The following is a 21382-nucleotide window of genomic DNA, read 5'->3' as shown; positions in this document are numbered from 1 at the left end:
GCAATGTCAAAAGCGAGTGCTAGTCACCTTCTGTTTAGGGGGGAATGACACTAGTAAACCAGTGACTAGGCCAAACCCACATTTTCCCTCCTTTCTCCCCAATCTAGTCTTTATGCCAGTCCCTTGTGTGTGTCATGGTCCTGGTCGCTGTGCTACCCGCCTATTCTTTAATTGGAGCCGAAGAGTGCTGCCGAGTGCTTCCACGTTTTCCCTGATTGGCTGCGACACGCCCCGCGGCAGAGCTTGCGGCATTATGTAGCCGTAATCCCCAATGTTTTTCCATCAACGCTTAGCTCAACTGGTACGCCGCCGTGCTGTGGAGCCTGCGGTGCGGTTGGTCACAAGTTCGAATCACTTCAATTTTTATTTTTTTTATTTTTTACGTTTATCATCTCTCGCTATAAACGTGCATTCTTCCGCTGGTTAAGTTTAGGCATTCTTTCGGAGTTGGTTAAGGTTAGGGTTAAGTTAAGGTTAGGCATTATTTCGGAGTTGGTTAAGGTTAGGGTTAATTTAAGGTTAGGGAGGGTTAAGGTTAGGCATTCTTTCGGAGTTGGTTAAGGTTAGGGTTAAGTTAAGGTTAGGCATTATTTCGGAGTTGGTTAAGGTTAGGGTTAAGTTAAGGTTAGGGAGGGTTAAGGTTAGGCATTATTTCGGAGTTTGTTAAGGTTAGGGTTTGTCGCAGAGAATGCCTGTCTGTCTTTCTTGACGTGGAGGATGCAGCCTATTTCCGCACTGCCGCTCTCTCTCTCGCGCTGCCACGGTCACATGGGCGTCATGGCCAATCAGAGAAACGCGACGCACTCTTCGGCTGTGAAAAATATAGACGCGTGCTACCCTCTGTCGGTGTGGGGAGGGTGTAGACCACCACATGCCCCCTCTTTATTTCCACCTGGCAGTGAGGAGTTTCACTGGGAGAGTGGACCTGGGACAGAGTTTTGCGCTATCTCCCCCAGATCCCCAGAGATTGTGTCTGTTGGAACGTCTGACCAACACGGAAGTACCACTACTGGGAATTAAACCCTGCTCTCTATGGTGGTAGGCCAAACCCACATTTTTTTAATATTTTTTCTTCCAGACACAAAACAGATTGTACTGGCTTTGTTTGGATTGAGTAATAGGCTATTATAGGCAAGAACCTCCATCTCACCCTCTCTCTTGACACTTCCCCCCCCCCCCCACACACACACAGCCCCCATCACTCCGGAATAATCTACAAGAGGCTTGGTCATAGAAGCATACTTCTCTCAGCAAAGCTTATAGGGAGGTGTAGTCTGACGTCACTGGTTGTTCCACCCGTATAGGGATTTATCATTGGGAAAATGTATTATCGGCTATTGTAACAATTCTGCCGCATGGGAATTTAAAAGCTTTCCATTTTCGCACAAAATGAGTTCCCTTCTATCACTAACATTATTGTTTAATCATTTTTGGTTGAAATAAAATTTGGCGATTTTTTTTTATGATTAACACTTTCTTTGCCAGGCTTATGTACATCATTATACCATCCTCTGCCAGCTCTATTTGTCTATGGAGAAGTTCCCCTTCTTTGCAGGGCTATAACCTTTTAAATTGTATTGCTAAATTGACATTACTATGGCCCATTCAACGTCAATTATCTATCGTTCAGGATGTAGAAACGTTATACTTTTTCATTCACATATTCATACTAAAATACGGTCTAAAGTATAAATATGTTTTTATCGTTTTCTGCAGCATTCTGCAGAACGTGATTTATAGCCCTAAATGCATTATATTGATGATCAAATACAGTTTGATAGCGATCGGCGCAAGATAAAAAATTTCAAATGGACGTGCTTCTAGAAGTTACTACTTATCATCTGATGTTGACCGGATGGGGGGGGGGGGTCGTTTATAATTCCGTGGCCAACGTTAGATGATTCATCTAGTGTGGGTGATATGATCATTAGAGCAGTTTGTATTGAACACGGTGAGAGAAAACGGTGCTTTTTCAATGTATGTGATGTATAGATTGGGGAGAGATGACCACAGCTAAAATGGTAGATCGAAATGTGCATGGAAGCAGGAGACGGTGATAGAACGGTGGTGGAACCAGTGGTTTCACAGGCACAGGCCGCGTCAGCGAGGGTTTTGTTATGAATTCCTTAGAAGAACATCTGAGATTAGAGTGTACTGTCTCCCAGGACAGGAGGGAGAGAGGTTCATCTTAATGAAACGTGAGTTTATTAGTGTTAAAGGTTATGCAGTTGTCATGACAACACGTCGCATGACAACCAGAAGGCGGGGCCGTCGTTGCGACGACGAACATCTATAAATCGAACGGTGTTTCCGGGTGTAAGGCAGACCAGAATATGACCAAGAGCGAGTAGGACTGAGATCACACGAAGACACTTCCTCCTCCACCACGGAGGGGGGGGGAAGGGAGAATGCCACATCATCATTACAGTAGCTTCGGCTAACACGAGGAGGGTTAGGCTGACGACCAGGCCTGAACACTATTGGACTGAATAACAAAAGGACGATATATGAACACACCGAAAGATCATTAGAAATATACTCTTCAAGGACAATACAATCTGTTAACATCTGAGCTGAGGTTTCTGTTTAGAGAAATAAAACCACGCTTTTCCTTGTAAGGTATTTCACGTTGTCGAAGTGTCGAATTCTTACGGAGGTGGGGAATTATTATGGTTTATGGATTGCACTAACGGGGGGAGATAAGGATCTTATCTACCAGTATCGGAGACGTCAGGACCATTAAAAGTACACAACGCAGAGGAATTGGATGGAGGGCCAAACAGACGAAGACGTGATACTGGCCAGTTTGATCAGAATCTTACAGTTGATGCCGTTGGGACCCGGATTTGCAAGAGATTAAAACAACGGGAACAGTTGGTTGTTGATGACAGCCGGATTTGCAAGAGATAAGAACAACGGATAAAGACTTTTTCAATAATGGGGCGACAGTGGACAACAGTCATCAATGTGTGGGAGAATCATGATCGAAGCAAGGCCGGCCAGCCCTGGGAGAGAGCGGCGAGTCGAGCGGTCAGGAGGCGAACCAGCGCTGTAGGGGAAACAGCGCTCCGATCAAAAATGTGAGTTCACTGTGCACACGGTTGTTTTGATTTTAAGCCAAATAAAAACGAACAGATAGTGAATCCGTAAACGTAAACATTTCTAGTTCGACAGAGAGAATGCCAGCTGTAATAATATGAGCAGAGAGCCATGGTGAAAATCGAGGGTGTTATCTACAGAGAATGAAAAGCAAATGAGGCAGGCTGCACAGTTTTGGTTTAAGGAGGGTAAATGCGAGATGAGGAAAGGGGGGGGGGGGGGGGCGCTTGAATCAGATCGAAAAATTGTTATGGCGGGACTGTTTTCATAACAGAAGGAAAGTCGAAAGGAGATTGTACCAGTGTGTATTATGTCCGATCAGGCAAGAGTATTAGTCTGAGAAAGCGTCCCCTGATAATGGATAGGAAAGAGAGGAAAAACAGCGGTGTTTTTAGGCCTTGGAAGGAAGGGCAGCGTTCGTTTGTTGAGAGAGTAGCCATTTGCACTGAGTCAAAATGGCCGCAGAGCCACGAGGGGTTTAGAACCAGGAAGTGACACGTCAACTAAAACACCATCGAGGAGGAGTAGGTCGCCACCTAGTGGTGGAGGGGGGGGTAGTGCTGGGGAGTTTTCATTACCCATAGGGGAATATTTAGCACAGAGAGTGGATTATTATTATAATAATAATATTAGATATAGAGTTTAAGCATACAATGGATTAAATAAGAATTGCACAGACAGAGGAGGTGCAGTTATTTGAATGGGTTAATTATGGAATAAAGTTTGAATTCCAGTGGGGCCTTCTCACACCTAATAAATAGGCAGAGTCTTGAGGGGACACATCACCAGAAAGAACTGGCGCGCGCTGGGGGTCACCCGTGGGACAAACGTAGAGCGCCGAGTGGGTATCGTTTAGCTGCTGGTGTCACGCCGGAAGACAACAAAACAGGGAACAGCCCTGTAGGATTAGATATGGGTGTTGAGAAGGTGGGGGACTAAAAGCCATGGTAGACTAATAGCAAAACAAGGGAAGTCGAGTGTACAGAAAGACTGCCGGTGTTGTGTTTCTGCTTTCAAGGGGGGAATGACACCGACAGCGATGGAGATGGCCAGGAGACAGACTGGAGGAGGAGGAAGCCGCAGGGGCCAGGCACCGACGCCTGGTACACAGATGATCCACGACGAGAGAGAGGAGACGGCGGCGGTGGAGGAGCAGATGTGGAGAGGACAGCCAGAGACACTGAGCAGTAGCAGACCAGGGGGGACATTTTTGCCTAGGGGACCGCGCCCTGGGAGGGGGACCAGCTCAGGAAAGGAGCCGTCACTGAAAGGGGCCCTTGCCCTAGAAGATGGGACCGGCCCAAGATGGGAGGTGTACTGTAAGAGAGGGAAGGGAGCGCTCTGATTTGGACGTGGGGTACCTGATAGGGGGACCGAAGGGTTTTAGGTGTGTCGTCTGAAAAGTTGCATCTGTGTTTTTCTCTGTCTCTCTCTCTCTCTCTCCTCCATGACCGTTGTTTATCCTTTCTGGTTTGGGTGTGATGCGGGTAATGGAAAACAAAAGGAAAACAGCAGACGGCGGGGCCCTAATTGTTATGAGTCTATTTTTGTGTATAATTAATTGAAAAACCAAGTAGTCTTATGATTCTGAGGGGTGATAAGAATCAAGGGGGGATTGAGAGAAAACGGTGCTTTTTCAATGTATGTGATGTATAGATTGGGGAGAGATGACCACAGCTAAAATGGTAGATCGAAATGTGCATGGAAGCAGGAGACGGTGATAGAACGGTGGTGGAACCAGTGGTTTCACAGGCACAGGCCGCGTCAGCGAGGGTTTTGTTATGAATTCCTTAGAAGAACATCTGAGATTAGAGTGTACTGTCTCCCAGGACAGGAGGGAGAGAGGTTCATCTTAATGAAACGTGAGTTTATTAGTGTTAAAGGTTATGCAGTTGTCATGACAACACGTCGCATGACAACCAGAAGGCGGGGCCGTCGTTGCGACGACGAACATCTATAAATCGAACGGTGTTTCCGGGTGTAAGGCAGACCAGAATATGACCAAGAGCGAGTAGGACTGAGATCACACGAAGACACTTCCTCCTCCACCACGGAGGGGGGGGGAAGGGAGAATGCCACATCATCATTACAGTAGCTTCGGCTAACACGAGGAGGGTTAGGCTGACGACCAGGCCTGAACACTATTGGACTGAATAACAAAAGGACGATATATGAACACACCGAAAGATCATTAGAAATATACTCTTCAAGGACAATACAATCTGTTAACATCTGAGCTGAGGTTTCTGTTTAGAGAAATAAAACCACGCTTTTCCTTGTAAGGTATTTCACGTTGTCGAAGTGTCGAATTCTTACGGAGGTGGGGAATTATTATGGTTTATGGATTGCACTAACGGGGGGAGATAAGGATCTTATCTACCAGTATCGGAGACGTCAGGACCATTAAAAGTACACAACGCAGAGGAATTGGATGGAGGGCCAAACAGACGAAGACGTGATACTGGCCAGTTTGATCAGAATCTTACAACGGTAAAAAAAAATGCTGAATCTTACCCCAGTCTTCTCAGGCCTTTGGGGCGATGAGCGTGGAGCAAAAATATTCCTATTATGGGATGTTGAAATATGCGATCCATCTCCAGGTTGTATAATAGTATATACGTCCAAATCATGTTGTTTATCGAGTTATTGGTAACGGATCGCTATCCATTGTGTCGAGCCCGAGTCCCGGGACCTATAGCGAGTGGTCGGACCGATTTTGGATGAGCACCAGTTTCCGTTTCCGGTTTCCGGCGCCATCTGGTGGCCGATCGGCGGATCGCCCAAAAGATGGCGCTCTTGAACCGTTGGAGAGTTGAGAGGGGATCAACAGTAGATCTCAAGTCTCCGCGGGAGAAATATGATTGCGATCACAGATTTTAGAAATATTGATCTCAATGACGTGTTACGGCGTCATTGGCAGAATTAGCATGGCGGGGAATGACGAGGTAAGGCGTCCTTGGCGGCCATAGTGTTAATTGCGAATATTTTCATGTTGAGCTATAGATTGTGGATGAATAAGCACAGAAAGGTACACCATGCAAATGTTAATGCTTTATTTGTTTTAAACGAGACGATTTAGAAATGGGCAATGGGGAAATGCATTGCGTTGGACAGAGGGTGGAACGCGAAAAACGGCAATGACGTAACCACTACACCTCCCTATTGGTCTTGTTCCTTTTTTCTTTTTTATCTACTTTTTCTCCCATTTTTCTATTTTCCTCCCATCCCAATTTCGTATCGTCCAATTCTACCCTCCCCTGTCTCGAACGCTGTTAGGCCATGCCTCCCACAAGCCGGCTGCAATGTGGACGAAGCCTTACATCACGTGTCCCCTCCGGTACTCGAGGAAGCAGCCGTCGCATCTTTTCACCTGCACAGCGCGATATCTCAGCGGCGGGGGTCTGCGTGGGAGAGACACGCCGCCCCTGTCGCTTCCTGATTCTGCTGCACAGGCGCACCAACCGACCTGTAGGAGTCGCTGTCCACAACGTCCGATCCCCACCCATCAGCTTTCCCACCCCTAACACTGCCAATTTGTGTTAGTATGAACGACCAGCCAAGCTGATAGCAATGCGGAGAGCTGGGCTCGAACCCAGCGTCTCCTGCATTGGTGGCGAGCGCCTTGCCCACTACACCACCTAGCCGCCCCTTGGTCTTGTTACTTGTAATTGATCCATGTGTCTTACTAATACATGTATATTGATCGTGAAGATCTGTCCATGCACGTAATTGATTGATATGATCCACAACGTTGTTCTCCCTTATGATAATAACAATATTATAATAATGGCTCCATTTCTATGGCACATTTGTAGTACAACTAGCCTACTATTCAAAGCACTTTACAATGGAATGACTGCATTTATCACCTGATGTTTTAGTGTAACCCATTGATGGATCCACTCTTGGCCCGTGGTATAAAGTAATAATGAAGTGAAAGTACTTTGCTACAGTACTCAAGTAGTTTTTGGGAGTACCTATACTTTACTTTATATTTATTGCGACTTTCACTTTTACTTCACTACAATAGAAAATATATATTTTTACTTTTACTCCACTACATTTGTTTTTTAAGGATTAACATTTTATGTTAAATTAAGAAGATATTTCGTGCGTGAACAACTGGTGCACTTGCAAGTTGAGGCATATTTCCCACAAGAATGTATACCAATGGATGTGCACAATGAGTACTACTCTCAGTACTCAGCAGCTTGTGGGTGGAATAAACTACCAGTGTCTATAAAAAGTATTGAGTCAGAAATTTATTTTAAACAGGCTTTGAAGAAATGGCTTAGTCACTCAGGATAAAGAAATATATATGCAGGTGTGCTGTAGACTTTGTGTTTGTTTGTTTTATTGCATTTCTTTATTCATATTTATAATGTTTGACATGATTTTATTTGTGCATGTCTTATTTGTGCATACTCGTCATCTTGTCGCCCCCCCCCCCCCTTTTGAGGACCACAATGGAAATAAACCGTAAGGTTTTATTGTGTTTCAATCCTCGACGGTTTTAAATTATATGTGATGGCTGTACATTGTGTGTACATGTGTGTACCAGTATTGTATGTGATTTTAGATTGTCCAATAAATTCAATCAATAATAATGTTTTAGGAAGGAGTCCTCAGGTTACATGGTCCTAATGCGAGGCTACTTTGATACATCTGGGTACTTTGGGCTTTTCTTGCAGTCACGCCTACTTTTGGTGGAAAACACAGACACCATTCCTATAGATCTCTTTAGAAATCAACTAAAAGGCCATTTAATTTCATCATGAATCATCAACTTATTAAGTTAGTCCTGTGTAATAGTGTTACCAATATGGCTTTTTTTTCTTCTTTTTTTTCATTATATATTTCTCATGTTATTCTCCTCTCCTTTGCCTTCTTGTACTTTTTTCTTTTCTTGTTATTGGCTCTTGTTGATGTGTTTTGAACATGATATCTATCCTTGTCTGTCTTCCATTTTTCATTATAGTGTTTGCCTTATCTGATCTTGTTTTGTGTTTGTGTTTACATGTAATATTACGTTTTATTATTTGATTATGGACATTGATGGGACGGGAGTGGAACTTTATACAACAGTTCATTCCCTCCTAGCACTGTTTTTAAATAATGTGCCAAATAAATAAACTAAACTAGATCACTATTGTATACTGTATAAAAACAGTTGGCAGGATACTTACATTGTTTGAAATGTTTGTTTAGTTAGTGCCTCAAGTCATGTCAAGCAATTGCTTTCCAACACTGGCTGCCATCGACTGTTCAAGCTATTTTGAAAAGTTCTTCAGGCGTGCAAGAGGAGAAGGGAGTTGAGGGAGGGAGTAATACATTTAATACAGTTAAATAGCGAAAAAGCTATTTCTGGCTGTTTTGTTACTTTATATTTTTACTTTTGACACTTGCATTTTACATTATGAATTGAAAATGGGGGACCCTGATGTAAACAAGACGAAAGTCTTTGAATGAATGAATGAATGAATGAATGAATGAAAACTTTATTTACATATTGCAGAATGGGTACAATACACAGTACGGCTCAATACACACAATTGTTAAGGAGTGCAGACCAGAGAAAGACATTTGTCTTGTTTACATCAGGGTCCCCCATTTTCAATTCATAGTGACATTTATGACATACACAACATACATGACATCATGACATAGGGACATACATGAGATACAGGTATGTAGTACTGTTACATTTGTGAGATATACGATATGCAAATATGCAGTACTGTTACCCATAGATCCTAACAGAGAATATATACATATAATGGGGAGGAGACTGTACATTAGGAGGGGGTGGGCGGGTGGGAGAAAAAATATACATACGGTGGGGAGGAGACTGTCTATTAGGAGAGGGTGGGGGGGGGTTGGGTTTGGACATTTACGGTGGCCAGTTTATAATTGCAGCCTCCCGTAGGTGCTCTTTAAGAGCGGTTTTGAATGTGGGTAGGGATTCACATCTTTTTACGGCTGTGGGTAGGGCGTTCCACATTGTTGTGGCATAATTGCTAAATGTGTTTAGTCCCTTGTTTGTGCCGAATCTGGGTTGCACATGATTTGTGGAGCTCCCCCTGGTGTTGTGGGCGTGGTACTCACTGACCTTTGGGAAGTATTTCGACATGTACATGGGTACCTGTGTGGTGTAGTGTATCTTGTAGACCAGGCCCATTGCAAGTTGCTGTACTCTGTCGTCTACTCTAAGCCATCCTAGGTTGTCAAAGTGGGCAGGGGTGAGGTGGGTTCTAGGAGTAAGGTCAAGTAGTAGTCTGACCAGTTTGTTTTGTGATGTTTGTAATCTTGTTTTTAGCGCCTTTGAGGTGCTTTGAAACCATGAGGTGCAAGCATAGTCATAGTACCCTTGAATGAGTGCTCCTGCCAGAGTCTTCAGGGCATTCTTGTTTACCAGAGAGGAGATCCGGTACAAGAATCTAGTTTGTTGGTTGACTTTTTTGATTACATTGGATACTTTCTCTGGTCTGCATCCCCTTAACAATTGTGTGTATTGAGCCGTACTGTATTGTACCCATTCTGCAATCTGTTAATAAAGTTTTCAATCAATCAATCAATCAATCAATCAATCAGCATATTTATTTTTAACCCTTTTCACTACCACAATACAGAAGGTTAACCCTTTCACTACCACACTACAGACTGTTTTGGTAGTGAAAGGGTTAACCCTTTGTCGTGTAGCAGTGAAAGGGTTAACCATCTGTATTGTCGCAGACTCGCAGTGAAAGGGTTAACCCTTTGGTAGTGTGGTAGACCACTGGTAGTGAAAGGGTTAACACCAGATAAATACTTTTGATACACCAACATTTAGGGAATGTTGCACTAGCCCCCCTTAGCACAATGAATGGAAGCAGATGCGTAGCAGCTAGCCTAAGTGTTGCCAACTAACACCTCTCTCAGAGTTTTAGCTAGGCAAACCACTACTCATCCACTTCCTTTCATTGTGCTTTCCCATAATGTTAACTTGTACCAGAGTAATTTTCAAGTAAGATATCTGAGTGTAAGTATGGCTTTCAAGAAATACACCACTGCCCATGGCTATGTTTATTAATTAATTATAGGCTATTATTAGAATAAACATTATTTTCAATGAATTAAATTTTTACAGATGGATTTCATTTCTACATGTATTTATATTCATATTTACACTTAGTCTACCCCATCCCCAGACACAAGCAGACCCTTCAGTCAAATACCTCGATATTCTTCATGAAACTACACATTTGCACATCTGTCTGTCATTGTTCTGAACATTCCCAATCCCAGGTAGGCGAGGGGTTGGTGTTAAATAATGCCATTAATCTATCATTTTGATAATTGTTTTGCATTGTTAAAACACAGGCTTGTTTGGATTCTCTTGTGTCAAATAGAGTAGACGCAGGGCAACAATGTTTTGAAGTGAAGTAGAATTGGGGCCCAAAAACCCCCATCTGGTTGGTCTGTACTGTGCTGTTTCATTGGTTTTCTACAGGTCCAATGTGCAAAATCGACCTACTGTACTGTCTGTCCTGACTGAGAGGTCGATGTTGGACTTTCACTACAGGAATTATGCAGCATAGATCGGCAAAGAATACCTGACATTTTTAACCCAAAGTAAACAGTACCCAACAAGTACCCAAGTAAAACAAAACAAATAAAACCTGCTTCATTAAAAATAAATTGAACAGCCTTAACAACAACAACAACAACAGGCAGTTGGAATGCTACGTCCAATTCTTCGGAAAAAAACAAATCCACAGTATTTCTGCTCACCGATGATCATGGGCGGAGTGCTGTTGCTGGATACCCGAGGCTTCGCGTCCGGTGGGAACACCACGTTGACGAGCCAGAAGCCCGCAGAGTGATGCAGCACCAGCAGAAAGACCACCACCACCAGCGCCGAGGAGCCGCAGAGCCCCGCAGATGCCATTATTATGTCGTCTTCTTTGTTCGTATACCACGTCTCCAACTTTTTAAGCAGCGGTGACTCGTCTCACACTCTCTCTCTCTCTCTTTCTCTCACAACAAGGTCTGGCCTTTAATGCTGTGGAGAAGGGAGAGGTGAAGGGGAGGGACCATGGGAGGATTAGTATTGGGACAGGTGAAGAGAGGAGGTCAGACTCGGTCCAGCCAGCCGGTGGTCCAGGCAGGCAGTCAGAACGTTCATCTCTCACTATAGCTACTAGCCGACATTCTCGATCTTGTTCGCTTCTTCTGATGAATAAAATCCGCAGGGATCTAGTCGTCACATCATGAAATTAATCAAACACACGCGCACATGCGCGCGCGCGGACAAATAAAACCCGTATAGGCTACACAGCTGGCACGCCCTATTATTGATTTTTGAATTTCGCTATGTACACAATTAAAACATGACTGATTAACAACAACACCGTGTAATTAACACGACAACACATTTCTAGACTGCAAAGTAAACTTAAAGTCAACAATATATAACTTTACCTAACACTGCATGGCTACTGAAAAAATAAATGTTTTGAATCTTGATATCTTTTACATCGTGTTTTTATCTATACAATGTTTAACTTCCAATGCAGACAATACGGTCCGATTTGATCTACAGAGATAAAATAAGATTAACTCAACTCGGGTTAAAAGCTTTGGAATCCTACCTCAATGACAACAAGTTACAAGAGAGGACTTTTCCCGTCAAAATAAGACGTCACCGCATTTCTCGTTACCACGGAGACAGGAGCACTACGACTATGCTTGCACGTTGCACCTCATTGTACCAAAGCACCTCAAAGGCGCTAAAAACAAAAGTAGACGCTTAACACCCCTTCCTTCAAAGTTTCTGTAGCATGCAGAGGCCTTTAGAGTATAGACGACAGAGTACAGCAACTTGCAATGGGCCTGGTCTACAAGATACACTACACGACTAAGGTACCCATGTACATTTCAAAATACTTCCCAAAGGTCACGACCACAACACCAGAGAGAGCTCCACAAATCATGTTAAACCCAGATTCGGCTCAAACAAGGGACTAAACACGCAATAATAATAATAATAACGCCCTACCCACAGCTGTAAAAGGAATGTGAATCACTACCCACTTTCAAAACCACTCTCAAAGAGCACCTACGAGAGACTGCAATTCGAAACTGGCCCCTGTAAATGTCCTAACGCAACCCCCTCCAATGTACAACAAATGTCCTATTAAACCCAATAATACACAAGACCCTCGACTTGGGACCAAGTAAGGTTTAGTCGATAATCCAATGTACAGTTACCCCACCCCGAGCTGTACTGTATTGTACCCATTCTGCAATCTGTTAATACAATTTTCAATCAATCAAACAGAACAAACGTTTGTTCCTGAGGGAGCATGTACTCTGACGTCACTTTAGTTTCCCGCGTGGTCCACCCGTATAGGGATTTATCATTGGGAAAATGTATTATCGGCTATTGTAATAATTCTGCCCCATGAACATTGACAAGCTTTCCATTTTTGCACAAAATGAGTTCCCTTCTATCACTAACATTATTGTTTAAGCATTGTTGGTTGAAATAAATTAAATTATATGTAATTATTTTACGATTAATTGCGAATTGTTTCATGTTGAGCTATAGATTATGGATGAATACACACAGAAAGGTACACCGTGCCAATGTTCATGCTTTATTTGTTTTAACAAGACGATTTAGAAATGTGTCCATTGGAAATACATTGCAATGGACCTGTCTCAAACCCTGCCCCTTTTCTTGATCCTCCAATCACAACTGTCGCTTACCTCGGACAAACTTGGTTTGTCCGAGGTAAGCGACAGTTGTGATTGGAGGATCAAGAAAAGAGGGCAGGGTTTGAGATAGGTCTATTTCAAGTCAGGTGGACCGGCCGGAAACAACAATGACGTAACTAACCACTACACCTGCCAGACTAGAGTTTATATGTTAACGTATCGTTAATTAAGCCAGCTAACTGATTTCCGTTGGTAAGACCTCATTGTCGGACAAGATCATTATTAAGTAGCACAATGTCTTATGCAACATGTACATTTTAGGATTTATTAGCACAGTGAATTCTTTGTTGAGATGATTTGACTTTCAATGTCAGTTACCTAATGTTAGCTATACCAGACAAATAACAAAACCACTTGACTTTTGACAGGCTGCAAACTTGAACTTGTGTGAACGTTTTACTAAATTGAAGAGCAGCCACAATCTCATCTGACATCAATAACCAAATTAAGTAGATTGATGGAGGATATGTCTGAGGAGGAGAGGGGGAGGAGAGGTGATGGAGAGGAGAAGAGCAAGCTATAGATCTGTCTGAACAACATCCTCATGACCCCAGACGGTCATCTGTGAGTGTGCGCACACACACACACACACCACACACACACACACACACCACACACACACACACACACGCACACACACACACACACACACACACACACACACACACACACACACACACACACCACACACACACACACACACACACACACACACACACACACACACACACACACACACACACACACACACACACACACACACATTTTAATACTTTATTTGGTTCCACAAATTATATTACATAAACAGGGAATCAAATGTATCGGGGCCAAGCAGCACTGAACACTTAAGGGACACATAAGATAAGATAAGATAAGATAAGATATTCCTTTATTGATCCCCTTGGGGAAATTCAGGCATCATAGCAGCATGGGGGGGAGGGGGGGAGGGGTACAGGTAGTAAAACAACACAGTATACAGGTAGTAAAAGACAACACAGGCAGTGTAAACAATTTGATCAATATGGTCAATATAATTTACTATCTGACTAGCTGAGGATAGCACCTCCTTCTCCACGTGGCTAAGCTGCCAATAATAGCTGAGACAGAGCAATATTTGGCAATTTGTTTGGCTCTTCTTCTAGACATTGCAGCAATTCTCAGACCGGTCATGGTGCATTTGTGTACATGGCCAAGACTTCCGAACACAAGTACACTATATCTACACCTATACCCAAGGTCAGCCATCACACTGAGCAGTGGTTGGTATTTGATATACTTGTCCCGGAAGGCCTGGTCCATGTACAGATCAAAGGTACAGCCTACTTCTATGACCAGCACCTCTCCGTGGCTGGTGTCAACAAAAACAACACACACACACACACACACACACACACACACACACACACACACACACACACACACACACACACACACACACACACACACACACACACACACACACACACACACACACACACACACACACACACACACACACACACACACACACACACACACACACACACACACACACACACACACACACACACACACACACACTTTACAAGATAAATGTACAATGAATTATTCTTTTAGCCTGAGACTAATTGAGCTTGGCTCATTTGTAAAGTGAGGTGGAAAGTGTAGGTCAAAACAAGTAAATATGGTAAACATTTTACAAAAAGGTTCACTATTACCTTCATTGTCTCCCTCCACATTGTTTCATTTAAAGATTTATATTTTTACAGACATCACATTCTATCACAAAAAACAAATAGCACTTTTATATTGATAAATGTGATCTAGCAGAGGTAAATGGCAAATATGAACCATACAGTATATACTGTAGATTGTTTGTAATTGAGAAAAATATCTGTTAAATATTTGTACACGAATTGTTATGGCTTTATTGTTTTAAAATTCCACCAGACCTGCAGACATCGGGTGAGTAACAAAAATGTGAACACCACACAAGGGTTAACAGAGATGCTTTTGAGGAGATCTTATCAGTCAAGAAAACATTGTCTCCAGTACATTGCCTGCTAAAACTTTGCCAGCCATTTGACCCACAGTCCTGACCCTCCTTTCTCCCTGACAGTCCTGCAGTCTTCACGCCAGATGGGAGGCTGCCACATAGGCTACTGTATCAGGACCATTTTATTTTTGACCCAGGGCACGTTGGATCTGACACGTTGATATTTGGACAATTTGTGAAAGAACACACACACACACACACACACACACACACACACACACACACACACACACACACACACACACACACACACACACACACACACACACACACACACACACACACACACACTATATGCCGTTGACACCACACACAACCAACACCACAGGGTTACCACAGGGCACTGACTTATGGTACTCTTTTGGTCATGTGTAAGTAGGTCATATGGTTATTGCTCCACAAACTATATGTTTCTCTATGTTTTCAAACTATATGGCCTGCTTTCCAAGAACCAGTCAGGTTTCAGAAAGAAGCACAGCACGATCACTGCTACTCTTAAAGTAGTCAATGATGTCATTGAATCACTGGATTCCAATAAATACTGTGCAGCTCTGTTCCTAGACGTATCCAAAGCCTTTGACACGGTTGACCATGCCATTTTATCAAAGTGTCTACATAAAACTGGTTTATCTAGACAGGCTGTAGAGTAGTTTTCAAATGACCTGACAGGTAGATCGCAGTGTGTACAGTCTGCTGGTTTATCATCCTCTTTCCTCCCTGTACTTAAGGGTGTACCACAAGGTTCTGTACTGGGACCTCTACTGTTCTCCATATATGTAAATGATCTTTGTATCAACCTGTCTAATGCTGCTTACCATTTCTATGCTGATGACATTACCCAGCTTAAGTTTGTGTTAAATGCTGGCAAATCAAAGTTTATGCTCTTCTCAAATGGGAAGAGACTCCCAGCTGATCTTCCCACACTTGTTACTGCTGGAGGGACTGACATCGAAAGGGTTGCTTCCTACAAATATCTAGGCATTACAGTGGACAAGAACCTTACGTTTAAATCTCACATAGATAAACGAAAGGTTATCCTATAACCTAGTTATATGAATACTGGCTGAGCGTCTCGCTCTTCGCCATATTGAGATATATCTTTATCTCCAGCACCTACAGTGCTTCATTAACAAAACAATGCACCCATGCACTTGACCAGGCCCCGCCCCAGTGTCCTCCTATAAGACACCGGACATGGTCACACTCCCCCTTCCTCGGGAAAAAGTTTCCATCATAGAAAACCCAACCAAGGGACCTCAGGGCGCTAAGAGCGAGACGCTCAGCCAGTATTCATATAACTAGGTTATAGGATAACCTTTCGTTATATAGTGTAATGGGAATTAAAACTGCAGTTTGACCAGATAAGGTAGTGGAAAACTAATCACACGACATAAGCCCTGTCCCCCTATCTTTTGGCATCCCACGCACTTGGTATCCTCACGCACGGACCCTCTTCCCGCCTCTTTGTGATAACCCAAAAACAGTGCAACAACCAAAAAAACCCAGAATCAGTGCCTAAAACCCTTTCCACTATACCCACAGTACTTTGCACACGCCTGTTATTTCGGATACAAATGTAATTCACGCCTAATTATCGGAACATACCTCTTAATTTAAAGTGTCCAGAGGAAAACCATAAAAAGGTACCCAAAAAAAAACAATACTATGTACAAATTATGTGGCCCCCAAAAATTGGTTCCTCCTGAGCACTCGGAGACAAAAAGCTCTGTAAACAGCGTACAGCCCGAACATACCCCTTAAATCCCAGTACTCAAGGAAACACAGGGGGGTTACACACATTATCCTATATTCAATACCCCACTCGCATAATTACTTTATAGATAGAAACAAAAACCGCTTTTAAACAGAATGGCTACTTTATACATAACCGCTTTTAAACAGAATGGCCACTTTATAAATAACCGCTTTTAAACAGAATGGCTACTTTATAAATAACCGCTTCTAAACAGAATCCTCACCGAATATCTCCCCCACGCTCCCATGGATTCTAGCCGTAGTTGGCAGCCAAACGGACGCTAGCAGGCGGTTCCTCACTCCCTTCCCATAATTTATGCGGGGGAGTATTGAGGAGAAGAAAGCGCTTTCCCTGAAACCCAAGATTTCAACCTGCCCGCATAGCGCCTCGGCTCGCGGCCAACTCGACCCCCATCGCTCTAAAATATATATTAACCTAATTAAAGAAAATACCCCATAATTCTTCTCGTCGTCAACATATTTTATTATACTCGTGGTAGGCCCCCGCACCCCGTCTATAAGGCACGAGCCTAATCCCTGCCTAATACATTCGGGACGTACCAAGATTGAGAAACTATAGAAAAACCATCGCCAGTCTACCAAGCACAGTAATACACCAATACAATGAAAAAAAAAAACCACTGCAGAGCACATAGTAATATACATTTAAAAAATAGCTCTGACCGGCACCATGTTCTAGTTTAGACCTCTAATTATAAATTTAAAAACAAAAAATGTTTTAAACAGAAATCAGAATGTCAACAGCTCACCGAGTGTTCCTTATCACGCGTCCCCAAGGTTCATGCCGGAGGTGACAGCCAAGCGGACGGCGCAGCTGGTTCTCTCCCCTCGGTGTCTCGCACGGAGGAGCCTCGAGACAGCGCTCCCCCGGAATTCCAGGATTCACCCTTTCTGCAGAGTCCGTTTGGCGGCCGACCTCGACACCCATCGGTTAAAAAAAAACATCTCGTCGCCATCTGTAATGGGAATTATTAAAGGACAAACGATGAGCCGTTTACATTAATCATTCTGAGTCATTATTAATAATAATAAGAAGGTTTATTTAATAAAGAAAGTTCATGACAGCGTGGCCACGCTGCCAGGCCAGTCACCCGCCAGAGACAGACATGTTTACCCCCTAGCGTCTGACAGGGACTGACCCAGAGGCCTGGTCAGACATACAATTGAATACATGAAATGACGTAGAAGAAAACAAAATGGCTGGTTAGAGAAATTAATAATACGACTATGTTATGGCTAAGCCTGGAAGGAAAAACAGCTCCATCTTACAGTTCCCATGACCTTGGGTTATGGCTCTATGGCTGGTAGAAACAGCAACTTCGTTACGACTGAGAGAGTAATCTTAAAGAGACATACACACATTAACCAGTAAATCTGGTCAGACTGAAACTCAAGCTGTATGACATGATAAAACAACACAGATCCATAATGACATGATAATATTTCCACGACAATAGCATTACTGGCATCGCGTCTCGCTCTTCGCCATATTGAGATATGGGGCAGAGCAGACGCGTGGCCCGACAAATGTACCCCCTGAGGACCCGCAAGCCCTACCACCAGGGGGGAGGGGAGTCCCGTCCACCCGCACTTCCTAGTGAAGAGGGAGCGGCAGTCAACTCCACCAAAGTGCGAAAAAAAGAGGGAACCAGAGACCCCTAAAAATGCACAGCGCAGGCGGGACCACGTGTGACACATCACCCCGTGGCACACACCCACACACCCCTGCTAACCCACCGACAGACGGGACGCAGGGGAGGTCGCAGACCTCAGAACCGCCTGGGAGACAGAACCCCCAGTCATGTCCATGAGGTAAAACCTAACGAAGGGACCCGGGGAGGACCAGGAGGCCGCAGCACAGATGTCCTCCACCGAGGCCCCCCCTAACAAGGCAGCAGAGGCCGCCACACCACGAGTGGAGTGCGCCCTGACACCCCTAGGGGGGGCCAGCCCAGCCAACGTGTAGCAAAGGGCAATGCCCTCGCACAACCAATGTGACAGGCGCTGCTTGGACAGAGCCTTACCAGCGCGAGGGCCACCTTAACAAACAAAGAGCTGATCGGTAGCCCTGAGGTCCCGAGTCCGACTGAGGTAAACCACCTAAGCCCGGACGGGACACGACAGGTGAAGGCCCGCCTCTAACTCATCAACGTGAGGAGGCGGATGAAACGCCTGAACCACAATATCCCTGGACCGAAAACAGCTCCAGACATTCTTTGGCACGAAGACTGGATTAGGCCTCAGAGTCGCACCGCTATTCACACGAATAGACAAGCACTCAGGCCGCACAGAGAGAGCACACAGCTCACCCACGCGTTTAGCGGAGGTGATGGCCAGCAGGAATGCAGTCTTGAAGGACAACTGTCCCAAAGACGCCAGCGCAAGAGGCTCAAACGGGGCCTCAGACAACCGGCCGAGGACCAGTTGGAGGTCCCAACTCGGAGACAGAGAACGTTCCACCGGCTTGAGACGCCGAGCGCCAAGCAGGAAACGCTTCACAAGAGGGTGGCTGAACAACGTACCGCCCTCAAACCCCACATGACAAGAGGATATAGCCGCGGCATATACCCTCACCGTCGAGGCCGACAGTCTACCCAAAATAGACTGAAGGAAGGAAAGGACAGCATCCAGGGGGCAGGACACCGGGTCCAAGCCCCCCACCTTACACCACTCTTGGAAAGTACGCCACCTACCCGCGTAAACCGCGATAGTGGAGGGAGCATGCGCGTTCCGGATGGTGTCGACCACAGAAGGGTCAAGACCCATCCCCTCCAGACACACCCTCTCAACAGCCAAACCATCAGCGGCTGTCCCAGAACAGGGAACAGCCACAGATACCCGTGCGCCTGAGAGAGGGCCCGCGACGACCAAGGAACAGGCCACGGCGGGGCTACCAAGAGCTGGATCAGGACCAGGTACCACACACCTGTGCCCCGGTCCGGCGCGATCAGGATCAAGGTCCTGCGCTCCTGACGTATCCGCTCTAACAACTGAGCTATCAGATGTATGGGGGGAAACGCGTACAGAATCCCGGGCGGCCATGGATACATCGAGAAGGCATCCACCCCCAAGGGAGGATTGTCCCCCCGACTGACCGAGAACCACAAGGGGCACTGGTGAGACTGTCTGCTCGCAAACAGATCCACAGAGGCCTCCCCGAAGCCGTCCCAGACCTGTCTGACTATGTCTGGACGTAGTCCCCACTCATCGGGATGAGGACCGCACCGCAACATCACATCTGCGCCCATATACTCCTTGCCAGGGATGTGGAGCGCCCTCAGGCTGCGCAGATTGAGAGACGCCCACAGCCAGAGCTCGACCGCCGCCCGGTGCAGACGGATGGAGCGTACTCCACCCTGTCTGTTGATATATGACGCTGTTGTCGTGTTGTCCATCCTGACCAACACGTGCTCGCCCACCACCAAGTGGCCGAGCCGCTTGAGGACCAGAAGGACCGCCTTCAATTCCAACACATTGATGTGCAGTGCAGACCGGGCAGCATGGACCGTCCAGCTGCCCCCTACTGCGTCGGTCCGACACGTCCCCCCAATCCCGTGAGGCAGGCGTTGGTGAAGACCGTGACGTGTGACAGCCTGCCGCCCATGGAGACCCCGGTGGTGAGGGTACCAGTCCTCCCCCAGTGGTCGAGATCCCCCAGTATTGACATGGGAACCTTCAAACGTTTCCACTTGCCTCTCACCAGATCTATCCCCATACTAGAAAACCACCTCTGTATCCTCCTCATGAAGAGGAGGCCAAGAGGGACCACAGAGTGAGCAGATGCCATCATACCGAGTAGGCGCATCACAGACAGCGCCGCAACCGTCCTGCCAGGACGGAGCCCCCTGAGCGCGTCGAGAATAGCCACTCGCCGCCGCTCCGAGAGGGTTGCCCTCATGGGCCTTGAGCTTAGAACCAAGCCCAAGTACTCCACCTGTTGACTGGGAAGAGGCGTACTCTTCTTCCAGTTCACAGCAAAACCCAGCTTGGTGAGGAATTCCACCACCAGCCTGGTATGAGACCTGGCGACCTCCTCCGACCGGCTGAGGAGCAGAATGTCGTTGAGATAGAAAATAACTCGTATCCCGTGATGACGTAGAGGCTCCAGCGTGGTCTCTACGCACTTGGTGAATGTGCGGGGGGCCAGAGAGTAGCCGAACGGCAGCCTCTGGTATTCGTACGCCACACCCTGAAAAAGGAAGCGAAGGAATTTCCTGTGAGGAGCGAAGATCGGGATGTGAAAATACACATCCTTCAGGTCTATGGAGGTGAACCAGTCTCCTACTCTGACAGCGCTTAGCAGGTGTTTGACGGTCAACATTCTGAACCGTCTCGCCACAATCAGGCGATTGAACGCGGACAGGTCCAGTATAGGTCTGACACCTCCCGATTTCTTGGGCACCAGAAAATACCGGGAGTAAACGCCACACATCGCGTCTTCCCTTGGGACCACGACTATGGCTTGCTTCGCTAACAGAGATTGGATCTCGTCGGTCAGAGCTGTCACTGCTGCTGACCCTGACAACAGGGTCTGCACCAAACCTGAAAACAGAGGGTGGGGTTGTGCAAACTGCAACACAAGCCCCCGCCTCAACGTTCCCTCCATCCACTTCGACATATGGCACTGCTGTAGCCATATGTGATGGTACTCCCAAAGCGCACCCGCCGCCATTTGGCGCTGGTCCGCAAGGAACTGTAGATAGGCGGCCCGGT

General features: G+C 45.6%; 1 protein-coding gene across 1 annotated transcript in view; it reads right to left on the bottom strand.

Moving 5' to 3' along the window:
* Positions 1 to 11032, bottom strand: part of lcat (lecithin-cholesterol acyltransferase) — a 42073-nt gene extending 31041 nt beyond the window's left edge. The window contains exon 1 of the mRNA XM_084316682.1: positions 10870 to 11032. Within this exon, the coding sequence (XP_084172808.1) occupies positions 10870 to 11026 (157 nt within the window). The 5' untranslated portion in view covers positions 11027 to 11032. The remainder of the gene's footprint in view (positions 1 to 10869) is intronic.
* Between the last annotated feature and the right edge of the window lie 10350 nt (positions 11033 to 21382).

This window comes from Notolepis coatsorum (genome assembly GCF_963971535.1).
Source record: "Notolepis coatsorum genome assembly, chromosome: 6".
Classification (NCBI taxonomy): Eukaryota; Metazoa; Chordata; class Actinopteri; order Aulopiformes; family Paralepididae; genus Notolepis; species Notolepis coatsorum.
This window is presented reverse-complemented; position numbering and strand designations above follow the sequence as displayed.